At 36.9% G+C, this 14413-nt stretch overlaps 2 protein-coding genes across 6 annotated transcripts in view; one reads left to right on the plus strand and one right to left on the minus strand.

Annotated features, from left to right (window-relative positions):
* LOC123527773 (uncharacterized) overlaps nucleotides 1-14413 on the minus strand; it is a 188998-nt gene that overhangs the window by 174405 nt on the left and 180 nt on the right. The window contains exon 2 of one of the 2 annotated variants that reach the window (XR_008367159.1): nucleotides 11659-13946. Coding sequence is in view for 1 of the 2 variants with exons in the window: in XM_053523778.1 (XP_053379753.1) it covers nucleotides 11837-13945 (2109 nt within the window). In the remaining variant the exon portion in view is untranslated. Of the gene's footprint in view, nucleotides 1-11437; nucleotides 13947-14413 lie in introns of those variants that run through there. The other variant, XM_053523778.1, reaches the window with a different exon arrangement.
* The window catches only part of LOC123526978 (endothelin-converting enzyme homolog), a 154068-nt gene that overhangs the window by 75189 nt on the left and 64466 nt on the right, over nucleotides 1-14413 (plus strand). The gene's annotated exons all lie outside the window — the stretch shown is intronic.

Consider the following 14413-nt stretch of genomic DNA (forward strand, 5'->3'; position numbering starts at 1 on the left):
TGGGTGCTCCCGTTTGGGAATCTGTAAAAGAACCTCCTTTTGCTTTTCGTTTTTTTGTTCCATTGCAAACTTTACGGATAACACATAGCTTCGACATCTTTTGAAAGTCGGACCCAAAGAATTTTTCCTTTAATTTGGGCTTTCGTTCAGCTCCCCCTTGATCCCTGAAAATTTACATATCCCAAAAACAATGCCTCCCTTTTTAGACTTTCGGCCTACCAAACTGAAGACTTCTGCATCTGGATTCTTCTTAAAAGTACACCAAAAATCAATAAAATACTTCTTTATTAAGCCAATAGTTTTTGCTTCTGACGGGATAGGAAAAAATTCCTTCACCCGGGTTCTTCTGTTTTTTTCAACCTCGAAAATGATCGCAAATTTTTGTCTTTTGCCTGTTCTGTTTGCAACTCTTCGAAATAAACCCCCAAACAAAAAATTGAGTTATTTTGAATCTATCGCTGCTTTTACGGGCATGCCAAAGGTACCGCTTCTCACCATCCCCTATTGTAACAACAAAGTGATTCATTTCCCGCCAAGACCCTGAAGTCACTGTAAGATACTGTCAAAGACTATTTTTTCTTCACTTTTTTTAACGCAAAAGACTTGACTTTCCCTGTCAGATGTCCCTAAAAACCGTACATCGTTAGATCCCAGGGCTGTTTTAAACTCGGGTTTCTGTTGAACTCTGCATTGTTATATTTCAAACGAACAGTATCTTTTACCATTGCTACCTCTTCGGCTTTGACTTGTTCATTCTCCGTTGCCCCTAAATGAACATTGGCTGTTCTTCCTTTAGGGTTGTCTGCCCTTCCTCCCTTACTTTTTGCCGCATCATCTATTTTTTTGTAATTGGCCCCCACTGGTTGTGATCGTTTGCATAATGACGCCACCACTGGCAAATCTCGGGCTTTAGCACTTAATCGAACACGTACCAAGGTGTCCGACCTTGAAAGGCTCCGCTTTTCCCTTTTAACCCCGGCCGATGTTTTAAACCCATGTGTTTGAGACAGTTCCTCAACCCATGGGCCCCAGCTGACCCTGCGGTTCTTTGAACCTTAAAACCAAGCACTCGAATGATCGTTCCACGTGAAGCTTGCCTAAAAGGAAATGTCTAAACTGTCAAAAACCTAACAATCTTAAAAGTTCTTTTCGGGTGGTGCAGTTTTTTTTTCTTTTCTGGGTAAATTAAACGCTATAAGCAATTACTTTTTCCACCCCACTTGCCTTGAAAAGTTCTGAAACCTTACCCTTTGTCGGGCTCACATCAAGAAAAATGGATCCTTTGTTTTTGGAAAAGCCAGAACTGGGTTCATTTAAAGCTTTTTCAACCCTCAAAACCTTTTCCTCCTTACGCCCCACTTAAAACTGTTTTTTCCCTTTTAAGTTTGAGGGGTTGGCTTGTTCCCAAAGTTCTTTACAAAGGAACATGATAGTTACCAATCCAAATATCTTTTACTTTTTTCCGTATGTGGGTACGGGGCCAAAATTAAAAACCTTTTCTGTGTTTTTTCTATCATACCAAATTATTTTTGCTAACGTTTCCCCAAAAATTCATTTCGTCGGAAAAAATACATTTCGGCTTAAACTTGAGACCATCTTCGGAACCGCTCAAGGGCGTCTGCAAAAATTTCTTAAAAAGTTTCCTAAAACTTTCCCCCACCAGTAATCGTCCAAGAAGGCCAAATTTTTTTCCGGGTCAAACCTCTTAGTAAAATTTTACTACTCGAAAACTTTCGGGTGCTTGGGTGAGACCAAACCCCCATTCTAACGTTCAAAGGTCCAAATTGGTTAGAAATGCGTTTTCTTTCATTTCTTCTTTAATTTTTACTTGCCAAATGCGAATTGCTCTAGTTTAAAAAAACCAAAAATACCTGACAATGACAGGGAATCTTCCACCAAAGGTAGGGGGGAAATTTTCCTTAATCGGACGCATTAAAAAATCTATATCAATACACCCTCTGACTTTTTGTCACTTTTTCCGGGTCAGAACAGTGGGATGCCCATTTCTAACCATTTTTGAAAACACCGGGACTAACTTTTCCTCAATTGCTTCCCCTCCCCCAACAAAACAACTGGTTTCTTCTCATACAGCTTATTGGGGGGGCTCCCCGTGTCAAACTTTTGTCAAATTTCGGGGAATTTTCCCCAAATCAAAATCTCTTTTGCAAATACATCTCGTAACAAAAGAAGTTTTGCTAACTCTCAAAAACTGCCCTTCATCTAATTTTTCTTTAGAATTTTAAAAACTTCTTTTAAAGATCTGGGATCGTGTTATTTCATCTTCTTTTTTTTTTTGGGGGCTTGGTTCTTTACTTTGCATTTATCTTTTCAAAGGTTTTTCTTTTGACTTTTTAAAAGAAAACTAAAGTCAATTTTTTTTCCCCAGTACACCATACTTGCAAGTATCTGAGGGCTAGAAGTCATCCAGATTCACAAAAAAACTGTTTCCAAAATCCCCCGTACTTCGAAGGCTTGGCAATTTTTTACCTTTTTTGAATGTCTTTTAAAAAAATTTTGGGGATTGACTAACAAAAATTTGGTTCGTTTCTGAAGACTAACTGTTCTAGGCTCCTTTCCCCCAAAAACCCATCCCAAACTCATTTTGGCTTAAGTGGTCACGAGCTGACCACCCTCTTGCATGACAAAAGAAAAGCAATTTGGGGAACCAAAGGGTTTTTTTTAGCCCTGTTCCCCCTTGCAACAAAATGGTTTTCCTTTTTTTGAACTTGGGATTTATTGGGAAATTTTTCCCCCCTTTCACCAAGTGTCAGAGTGCATATTAACACGCCTAAATGATGTAGAAGTCGGTCCTAGCACATTTTTATCCTAATTTGGGGCTACATAAACTCTTTCGGGAAAAGTTTGAGAACCATTTTCATTCCTAAAGGTGGTTTAAAACCCCTTTAAAACGGGTCCTTAACTCCATTTGCTAACACATCTTTAAAATTTGCCTGCTTTTTCGTAGCTTCTCATACACTTTCAATGAAAATGGGTTTTTTCTGCCCTGAAACCTGGCCCTTTACCCTTGTGTTGCCAACTTTTTTTTTTTTTTACCAAAGAAACCCTGCGGAAATTGGGACACTAAACCCCTTCATCTTTTTGGTTTTTTTTGTAATCCCCTCTTCTACGTTGTAGTGTACTAAAGTATCACAACTTTTAAAACCGGGTTTTCCCGAATGCCATGAGACTAGAAGTCTTACGTTTTTTTTCATCTTGCTAACAGAGATTGGTTCTCTGGAAATTACACCTTGCCAAAATATTGGACCGTTTTTGTCTGGTGAGGACTGAATTTTGCTGCCCGTTTTCTGTATCGCCCTTCTTCTCGGCTCGATGAAGGCCGCAACCCCCCCCTTCCCCTTTTTTAAATCTCGTTCATGCCTCACCCACCTCTGCCTTTGCTTTTTCACCTGTTTGTATCTAAGGGCCCTTTTCTGGCATGGCCCTTTTTTCTGCAAAAAAACCTCGATAAACTTATCGTTTTTGGTGGTTTTTTTGTACCAAATTTATCTTCTGCATTTTACCGGGCAATTTTTCTATTGCTTTTCTATCATCTTCCAACCCCCTTCTTCAGATGGAGAATCGACAGCTTCACCGAAAAATCTTTTTACTTTTTCGGGCTTTTGTTTTCCTCGACTGCTGAATAACTTTGGGAATGTCTTACTGATTTTTAAAGCGGTTTCCATGCTTCTTGGTCGTTCGAAACCGCATGTTTTCCACTTTTTTTACAAAACCCCTGACAAATTTGGAAAATGGGCCCCCTGCATTCGGTGTTGCTCAGGAAGATCTCTAATGCATGTAGCTAGAGAAGAACCGTCGCCAATCTTCAAATGACTCACGGGGCCTGTGAAGCTTGCTGAAATTTGGCCTTGGAGTTTCCGCCAGTTTTCTTTCAAAAAAAAACGACCCCAAGTTTCTCAAATCTACGAAGGAAAGTGATCTCCATTCTGTTTTAACTAAAAAATCCAAAGCTTTTTCCCTTTAAGACTCCAAATTTGATAATTCTCTTTCATTTCAGCCTTTTTAGGACCGACTGTGCTCTTGAACTTCGTTAAATGACAAACCCAAAAGGGCTTTCCCATCATACCCTTAAAAAAAATTTTGGAAGTTTCTTTTTGGGGCACCCCCCCTTTTCTTATACTTTTGGACATATTTAGGGACTCATTATCATCTTCCTCTGAACTACTGTAAAATAAGTCCGATTACCTATTTACTCTCGGGTCAAAGTGGTTGTTTCTATCGTAGACGAAGATCTAGAAACCTATGCTTGAAGAAGTTTTTTTACGCATAATTTGCAGATTCCTTAATCTGGAAATGTATTTATCACATGTCTTTTCGTCTACATTTTAGCAATACACGTGACCTTTTCCTTTTTTGGAGTTTGCTTTACAGATGGGGTTCCTGAACTGTTCACCCCAATCTGCTACTACTACTACCTTGAGACCTTTCAGATACTTGGATTTAGATACCTTGAAATTTTAATGACAACCTAACATAGGACCTTGACTTTTATTGTTCGGGCAGATGTCTGAATTCTTTAAGATCTTTCTTTTCTTTTGATCTTTTTTCCTTGAAGGGATGAAACCAGCACCCTTGCTCTGTCCTTGTTCTTTGATGATTTGTTCATCGCCCTTTCTGTTTTATCCACCTTTTTACTTTGGGATGTTATGATGTAATTTAGTATCACTGACCTGGGGTTTTTTTGCCAGATTTAGTGTCTTTTAACCCTTTTTTCTTTTTTACCGATTTGTGTATCTGATCTTGAATTTTTTTACTTGATTGTGATGTTTACGGGGGAAAGCAGAACGTTTTAGGCGAAGACTGAATGGGTATATTTTTTTATCTTTTACCTTACACACTACCTTGATCAGACCATTTGACCTTCGTTGGAGACGAGACCTTTTCTTGAAAACCTGAGTACCATGCGCGATTTGATCTACGACCTTTTTTAAACGGAGATCTAAAATCTGGTCTAAAGATCTTTGCCTTGAACAGATCTTTGGGTTCGGGCGCCTTTTACCGTTGTGGGAATGTTTTTTCTGTAAATTACTGTCGCGGATTTTTGGCGGTTTTTTTTGTGTACAAAATCTTCGCCTACTTTTTGTCCCCTTGATCCGAAAGGGTTTCGTATACATTTACTTATCTGCTACCCCTTCGGGTCGAAATATTTTTTTGTAAGATATTTTTGTGTGACAATTTCTTTTTTGATAGGAGACCCGCTTTGACCCTGTACAGAATACTCCCTGGTATTATGAGTTGCTTGATTTGGGCGTTCATCAGACTTTGGTGTTTTTGTAAGGGTGCAAACATTGAAGCAATGTCAGTTCAATTCATCCCCCTTTACTTAACCCAAAAAACTGTTCAAGACATTCTTCAATTTGTTGATTTTAAAATTTTGTTGGGGGAAAGGGGATAAGGTCCCAAGGCGCCTGCTGAGTGACGCCCTTTCGACTAAACTTCTTCGATCTGTCGCACTAGTGACTGCTTGTAACAGTGCATCTTTTTTTTTTTACGAAAAGTTTTGGGTTCCAGGGTTTTGGGGAAAACTAAATGCTACATTCCCCCCCCCTTATTAATTTTATCTGGGAAAAAACTGGAATTTTGAAAACAATATTTTTCCGTAATCTTTTTTTAATTCCCAGGGGAAAACCCTGCCAAAGCCTTTTGTGACAAATCCATAGTCTGTCTAAAAAGCTATTATTTTTTTCTGCCTTTTTCGGTCCTATTAAGGGATTTCTCAATTTCCCTTTGCCTCCGATTAATTTGATGGACTTTATGTGTAATTAAAGTCAGTTGCGGACAAAGCTAATCACAATTTTTAATATTTGGGTATAGAAAACACCAAAAAATTTTTACTTTTTTTTTGTAATTGTTTAAGTATAGAATCTCAGACACATTTTTTTTCTTGTTTATTTAAATTTTTTTTCCATTTAGAAAAAACTGAAGAAAAAATTCCATTTTTTTGGTCAAGAGGTAAAAAAGTTTTTGTTTTGTGATAAATACAACAAAACAATTTATCTCCAATGTTACTATTTAAATCTATTTCCTATAGAATACGAAAAAAAATTTAATATTAGAGTCCAAGGTAGAACTTTTTGTTTCTGATAGAATACGCCAAAAAAAAATACCCCAATACCAACACAGACAGCCCTTGTGTATAAAAAAAACTTTTTTCAAATTTAAACCGCACCCAGACTCAAACAATAAATATTTAAATTCTTATAGCAGTGTATTGATACACAAAAAATTTTTCCATTGGAAAACAAGCTCTTTGGTAAAAAAACCACCATTTATAGGAAAAAATAAACCACCTTTTTTTGCATATCTGTTTTAAAAAAGGTAGGTCTAGAAGATGCTACTCTATGTTTTATTCTGTAATCTTTAGGAACCTGAAGAAGAGCAAAGTGATCAAAAAACTTCACCGGAATGGACGGTTTCGTGAAAAAAATTAACTAATTTTTCCCCAGAAATTGAAAATTCTTGGCTTGAAAACCTGGAGCTTTACAAAAAAACTTATTCTTTTCCCCAAGGGTACAAAAGCCTTTTCCTGACCCCAACCTTTTTGTTATTTTAGATAAAAAAATCAAACAAAGTCGGAATTTAATTTTCCCCCTGCTCAACCCTTCAGCTGCGCTTAAAACGAAAACCTTCAAGTCACTGCCAAACCTTATTATGTAACAATTTCGCCCTTATCCGTGCAGCCTTACAAAATGCAAATCAAGTGCGTCTACCCTTTGGCAAAGATTTTATCTGCCCGAAATTGCCTTTGAAACCTGTCGCCATTTTTTAGCACATTGAATTAAACCACATCAGATATACCCTTTTGCCAGGGGGGACGGGGGTTACCCCAAAAGAAATTTGTAAGAAGAATTCTACGTCTGTTCCTGTGGGGACACTGTAAAGTCGCTCTTTTATTGGGAACCCCCCTAACGACTTCCGGAAGTATTATAAATTTTAAAAAAACCTTTTGGAAAACGGCCGCAAATGTATCACCTCACAACAGAAATTTTATCATTTTTAACGATAATGTTTAGTAACACAAACATAAATTAATTTTTTAAAAAAAATATATTACAGTCTTTAAATACAATTTTTTTTATTTTATCAAATGAAATTTAATAATTCCTTCAAGTGGTGCGAAGTTTGATGTTTCCCGGTAGCCCTTTCCCGATATAACAAGGAACGTGGGGACCTTTTTCCTTAAACGTCTCATTTTTGTCAAAAACATTTTGTAAATCGAAAGATCAAGGCGGTTTATTTTTTCAAAAGAATTTTGACTTCATTTAAAGACAATAATAACAGGGATTTTTCACCTGTGACTGACCCCAAATTTTCACTGAATGTTTTAAAACCTTTTAGCAAGCCTTTGCTAAAAGCTCCTGGCATGGTTAAATGATGTTCTTTCAGTGCACAATATAGAAGGATTAAAATAAAGACTTAATTGAAGCTTTACAACTGGATTGTCACTTTTTCAGTTGTAAGCAGGTAATTTGGGTTTGGGAAAATTTTTCTCAGCTTTAACTGAATAGCAAAAAAAAAAATTTTTTTTTATAAAGATGAATTCTTTTTTAATAAAGCTTGTTAAAAGCAAATTTCCTGGTATTAAATTTGCTTTATGTTTATTATTGTTAATTTATAATTCAAATACAAACCAACACCAGTCCATTTTTTTTCACTACATTTTTTTTTAACTATGTTTCTAATGTATGTAAGAAACATTTAGTGCATTTGCATTACACATATTTTTGAAACTGTAATGTATTAAATTACAATTACATGTAATGCAAAAAAGACTGCATTACACATTACATTGAATTACTTACAAAATTGTAATGCATTGCAATTACATTTTTGCATTACCCCATGTCTGGTCAGTAGGTCTAAAAATAGAAAAACCTTGTGACCTCTCTAGAGGATGTACTTTTCAATGGATCTTCATGAAAATTGGTCAGAATGTTCACCATGATATCTAGGTTGACTTCGAAACTGGATCACTTGCCGTTAAAAACTAGGTCAGTAGGTCAAATAATAGAAAAACCTTGTGACCTCTCTAGAGGCCATATTTTTCATGGGATCAATATGGAAGTTGGTCTGAATGTTCGTCTTGGTGATATCTAGGTCAAGTTCGAAACTGGGTCCACTGTGGCCAAAAACTAGGTCAGTAGGTCTAAAAATAGAAAAACCTTGTGACCTCTCTAGAGGCCATACTTTTCAATGGATCTTCATGAAAATTGGTCAGAATGTTCACCTTGATGATATCTAAGTCAGCTTCGAAACTGGGTCACTTGCCTTCAAAAAACTAGGTCAGTAGGTCAAATAATAGAAAAAACCTTGTGACCTCTCTAGAGGCCATATTTTTCATGGGATCTGTATGAAAGTTGGTCTGAATAATCGTCTTGGTGATATCTAGGTCAAGTTTGAAAGTGGGTCACATGCCCTCAAAAAGTAGGTCAGTAGGTCAAATAATGAAACAAGAGGACCATGATGGTCCTGAATCGCTCACCTGTCCCCACATGACCCAGTTTTAAACCGAGTATGATGTCGTTTTTATGCCCCCGGCATCTAATGATGCGGGAGGCATATAGTGATCGTCCTGTCCGTCCGTCCGTACAAGGTTAACCAAATGGGACCGTTTCGTCAGGTATCAATACCCCTTACTAGAATGACTTGATACTAATGCAGATGTAACCTCTGACCATTCCTCATCTTCAGACATCACCTGACCTCAGTTTGACCTTGACCTTGACCTCATTTTGGACTTAGGTTGCTTTATATGGGCCATCTCTTGGTTAACCAAATGGGACCGTTTCGTCTAGCATCAATACCCCTTACTAGAATGACTTTATACTAATGCAGACATAACCTGTGACCATTCCTCATATTCAGACATCACCTGACCTCAGTTTGACCTTGACCTTGACCTCATTTTGGACTTAGGTTGCTTTATATGGGCCATCTCTTGGTTAACCAAATGGGACCGTTTCGTCTAGCATCAATACTCCTTAGACTTAGGTTGCTTTGTATTCACAAGGATGCCACCGGGGGCATCAAGCGTTTATTGAACGTAGCTTCTTGTTTTTTAGCTCACCTGTCACAAAGTGACAAGGTGAGCTTTTGTGATCGCGCAGTGTCCGTCGTCTGTGTGTCCGTAAACTTTTGCTTGTGACCACTCTAGAGGTCACATTTTTTGTGGAATCTTTATGAAAGTTGGTCAGAATGTTCATCTTGATGATATCTAGGTCAAGTTCGAAACTGGGTCACGTACTTTCAAAAACTAGGTCAGTAGGTCTAAAAATAGAAAAACCTTGTGACCTCTCTAGAGGCCATACATTTCATAAGATCTTCATGAAAGTTGGTCAGAATGTTCACCTTGATGATATCTAGGTCAAGTTCGAAACTGGGTCACGTGCCATCAAAAACTAGGTTAGTAGGTCTAAAAATAGAAAAACCTTGTAACCTCTCTAGAGGCCATATATTTCATAAGATCTTCATGAAAATTGGTCAGAATGTTCACCTTGATGATATCTCGGTCAAGTTCGAAAGTGGGTCATGTGGCTTCAAAAACTAGGTCAGTAGGTCAAATAATAGAAAAACCTTGCGACCTCTCTAGAGGCCATATTTTTCACGGGATCTGTATGAAAGTTGATCTGAATGTTCATCTTGATGATATCTAGGTCAAGTTCGAAAGTGGGTCACGTGTCGTCAAAAACTAGGTCAGTAGGTCAAATAATAGAAAAACCTTGTGACCTCTCTAAAGTCCATATTTTTCATGGGATCTGTATGAAAGTTGTTCTGAATGTTCATCTTGATGATATTTAGGTCAGTTTCGAAACAGGGTCATGTCCGGTCAAAAACTAGGTCAGTAGGTCTAAAAATAGAAAAACCTTGTGACCTCTCTAGAGGCCATACTTGTGAATGGATCTCCATAAAAATTGGTCAGAATGTTCATCTTGATGATATCTGGGTCAGGTTAGAAAGTGGGTCACGTGCCATCAAAAAGTAGGTCAGTAGGTCAAATAATCAAAAAACGTTGACCTCTCTAGAGGCCATACCCTTGAATGGATCTTCATGAAAATTAGTCAGAATGTTCACCTTGATGATATCTAAGTCAAGTTTGAAACTGGGTCATGTGCCTTAAAAAACTAGGTCAGTAGGTCAAATAATAAAAAAACCTTGTGATGTCTCTAGAGGCCATAGTTTTCATGGCATCTGTATGAAAGTTGGGTCTGAATGTTCATCTTGATGATATCTAGGTCAAGTTTGAAACTGGGTCAACTGTGGTCAAAAACTAGGTCAGTAGGTCTTAAATTAGAAAAATCTTTTGACCTCTCTAGAGGCCATATTTTTCAATGGATCTTCATGAAAATTGATCTGAATGTTCACCTTGATGATATCTAGCTCAGTTTCGAAACTGGGTCATGTGCGGTCAAAAACTAGGCCAGTAAGTATAAAAATAGAAAAACCTTGTGACCTCTCTAGAGGCCATATTTTTCATGAGATCTTCATGAAAATTAGTGAGAATGTTCACCTTGATGATATCTAGGTAAAGTTCAAAACAGGATTACGTACCCTCGAAAACTAGGTCAATATGTCAGATAATAGAAAAACCTTGTGACCTCTCTAGAGACCATATTTTTCAATGGATCTTCATGAAAATTGGTCAGAATTTTTATCTTGATAATATCTAGGTCAAGTTGAAAACTGGGTGACATGAGCTCTAAGGGTCACTGTGTCAACTAATAGAAAAAACGACGTCATACTCAAAACTGGGTCATGTGGGAAGATGAGCGATTCAGGACCATCATGGTCCTCTTGTTTTATTATTTGACCTACTGACCTACTTTTTGATGGCACGTGACCCGGTTTTGAACTTGACCTAGATATCATCAAGTTGAACATTCTGAATCACTTTCATGAAGATCCATTGAAAAGTATGGCCTCTAGAGAGGTCACAAGGTTTTTCTATTTTTAGACCTACTGACCTAGTTTTTGATCGCAGTTGACCCAGTTTCGAACTTGGCCTAGATATCATCAAGATAAACATTCTGACCAACTTTCATAAAGATCCCATGAAAATTGTGACCTCTAGAGTGGTCACAAGCAAAAGTTTACGGATGGACAGACGACGGATGCTGCGCGATCACAAAAGCTCACATTGTCACTTTGTGACATGTGAGCTAAAAACCTTGTGACCTCTCTAGAATCCATATTTTTCATGGGATCTGTATGAAAGTTGGTCTGAATGTTTATCTTGATGATATATAGGTCAAGTGGTTCAATCTGTGAATTGTTAGCCCCGACTCGCGGATCAGAACTGACCACCACTTGTCCGACGATCCACAGCCCTAGTGACCATCACTTTGAAATTTGTCTCTACTTGAGCTTGAGGAAATATCATGAATTATACAAAAAAAATTTAATTATTTAAAAACGTCTCATTAAAAGTTGTTTGAATTTTGTGTACAAGTCTCTCACTAGATACAGTATATTGCTGTAACAAAGTTTTGAACATTTGAAATAGTCACCATTAGGTGGGTCATATGGTAATGTTTTAGAAGAGTTATAAAGACTTAAAAAAAAGTCCAATTTATTTGAACAGTTTAAAGCAGATTACTCAAACCCCATAATATATATTGTATTTGTATTTGCTGTTTGATATACCTGTTGCAAGTCACTTTTTCACAAAATAGGTGACAAATTTTACTAAAATACACGCCAAGGATTTTGGCCACAGAAAATCAGAATGTGTGGAAATACTGGCTTACAGCAAGAATAATTACTGTCATGTGTAGGAAGTTTGATCAGTCATACTAATAAGTTTCCACAAGTTGCTGTGTTCTTATAAAATTGTATTTGCTAAACACCTGCAGATATGAATTTTTGCAGCATTATTTCTTTCCCTGTGGCGTAGAGATACCATGTAACACTGTAGAGCATCAACAGGTCTGTTCTCCTGTTCCATGCACTGTCCTAGTAAATTCAGTGCTGTTTCTCTGTGTGCAAGGTTGCGTTCTGTTCTAATGACCCACATAAGTTTAGTCAGTGCTTGTTGTTGTTCCTCTGGTCTCTGTAGGTTGCTGTATGTCTTGTATTGTAAAAAATACAGATATGGAAGTGAGTCTACTACAGCACAATCCATCCAGTGATCACGTCTACCTCTATGTTGAAGGTCCTCTTGGGTTGATCTATGCATTTCATGCTGAAGTTCATGCGGTACACAGTTTATTTCCAAAGGAAAAAATCTTACACAAAATGCAAATATGTACTTAAATTCTGCTGCATCATATTGACAGCAGAGTTGAAAAAATCCTGTCTTCAGGTAAGACCGATAGAAGTAGCAGACACATACAGTCTCAGTAACTTCAGTGCTGTATTGTTCTTCTATATGAGAAAGAATCATAGCAACTCTTTCCATATCTCCAGTACAGTACATTATAGATGCAAGTTTCAGTTTGCTTGAAGCCACATCTGAGTCCATTCCTGCTTCAAGCCAGGCAATGGCTTGAGGAGAAACTGTGTTGTTGATTTGAATGTTCTGTGAGGCTATCAGAGATCCTATTGAGGTACAGTATAAAGGTGCTAGAAGTCTACATGCTGTCTTTTCTAACATGTTACCATCTCTGTAGTACCGCCTAAAATGTAGCACTGTCTGAAACAGAATTTTCAATTTCATTTCCAAACTTTCAACTTTTATCCTATGTATAAAATCATAATGAGTGCTTGAAATTTGTCTAACCACGTCTAGTAATAATTTAGTTGTTAGGATCATAGTGTATTCATCTGGCAGTGGTATATAATGATGTACTTCATTTATCGTATTAAGCTTAATCTGAAGTCTGTCACCAAGGTCATCAATCTGTATCCCAAAAAGAAAAGTTTCATCACATTGTATCAAATTTGACATTCTTTCAAGTAGCTGATGTTTAACTTCTGTTGATATTTTTCCTGCCATTAAATTGTTTTTATGATCAAAGAAATGTGGACAATTTCCTGCTAATATACATCTGTTCATTGTCTGTGCACAGAAGCTTAAACAGTTTAAAATGTTACACTCCTTCCATACAAATGAAGGTTTACTTGCTATACAGTAAAACAAAACTGTTTTACACATGAAACTTGAAATGTAATTTTCATTGTTAAGATTTGCCACATTAATATATGTTTTAAAAATCATTTTCATTAAGATATAAATTCTTATTTGAGTAATATTTAAATTGAACATCAGGCACCGTTCAGCTAATGAGGTAGAAATTCTCCATTCAAAGTCTGCATTTTCACTGACTTTGCTTCCAACACCAACAACAAAACACTTTGTAGTTTTTGCATATCTCTTCATTTCTGCTGTCGGCCATGAATTTGTTTCTTGTCTGTCCAGGCAAACTCTTGATGACTGCGGCCATGATTTACAAAGAAATGCTAGTACAATGTCTGAAGCATGAATATCTGGTTCTGCTGCTAATGCCATTGATGGTCCTTGTCGCTGATGTCCTCCTATCATTACAGTATCAATAATTGTATTCTTGATCAATATCCGTCCACTTGTATCCTTGACATAGGTATTGCCTTTTTCATGTGTATAAGGAAGTGGAGCATCAGGTCTAAGTACCTGTAAAAGACAATATCCAGGTGGTGTGGTTTCATTCTGGATCATCAGGTAGTTGAAACCTGGAGTCCACTCAGACCAATTCTGTATAACAATGACATCTATAGAGCCAAGTGTGTCAATATCTGAGTCCAGTCCTATTGTTGTAGTGCCTTCTGATTGACTGCCTAATTTATATATACTCATTTGTCTACCATCTGCTGTCCTTGTGATTGTATGCATGGTTTCACTCAGTAAAGCTGTCCTCCTCCTCTTCATCACCATATTTTTATTTACTTGAATATCGTCCAGGACCTCAGAAAGTCTCATGGATATATTGTGATAGTAATCTGGCGTATGAAACATCCTGAAATATAATTTTGAGCATGAACTGTCACATGCTTCTACATTTGTATCATTTTCTACTTCAATATATAAGAAATTATTATGAAAATATGACAGAAGTACATGTAATAGCTTACCCTCACTATAGCATATTAAATTTTACTGAACATTACACTTAGTACAATTACAAATTGCTTAAAAAGGGCACACAGATCTTTATTCTTATTGTAGTGTCACAGTAAAATATTCACTGTCTAATTATAATAAATGTTTTAGAGATATGGTAGGTCTAAAAAAATAGATTTAAAAGTTGACAGTTTGCCAAATGATTATGTCTCTACTCCAAGTCTCTCAGACAAACATTTTAAAATTATTTGAAAACTATGGCCTGCACAGCATAGTTTTCTTTATATGGAAAACACCTCATGAAAAAAAGTCAGATGAGCAGTCTACCATATTTAATAAAAAGCAAGTTTGTTAAATGAAAAA

The sequence above is a fragment of the Mercenaria mercenaria genome, chromosome 14 (assembly GCF_021730395.1).
Source record: "Mercenaria mercenaria strain notata chromosome 14, MADL_Memer_1, whole genome shotgun sequence".
NCBI classification, from domain to species: Eukaryota; Metazoa; Mollusca; class Bivalvia; order Venerida; family Veneridae; genus Mercenaria; species Mercenaria mercenaria.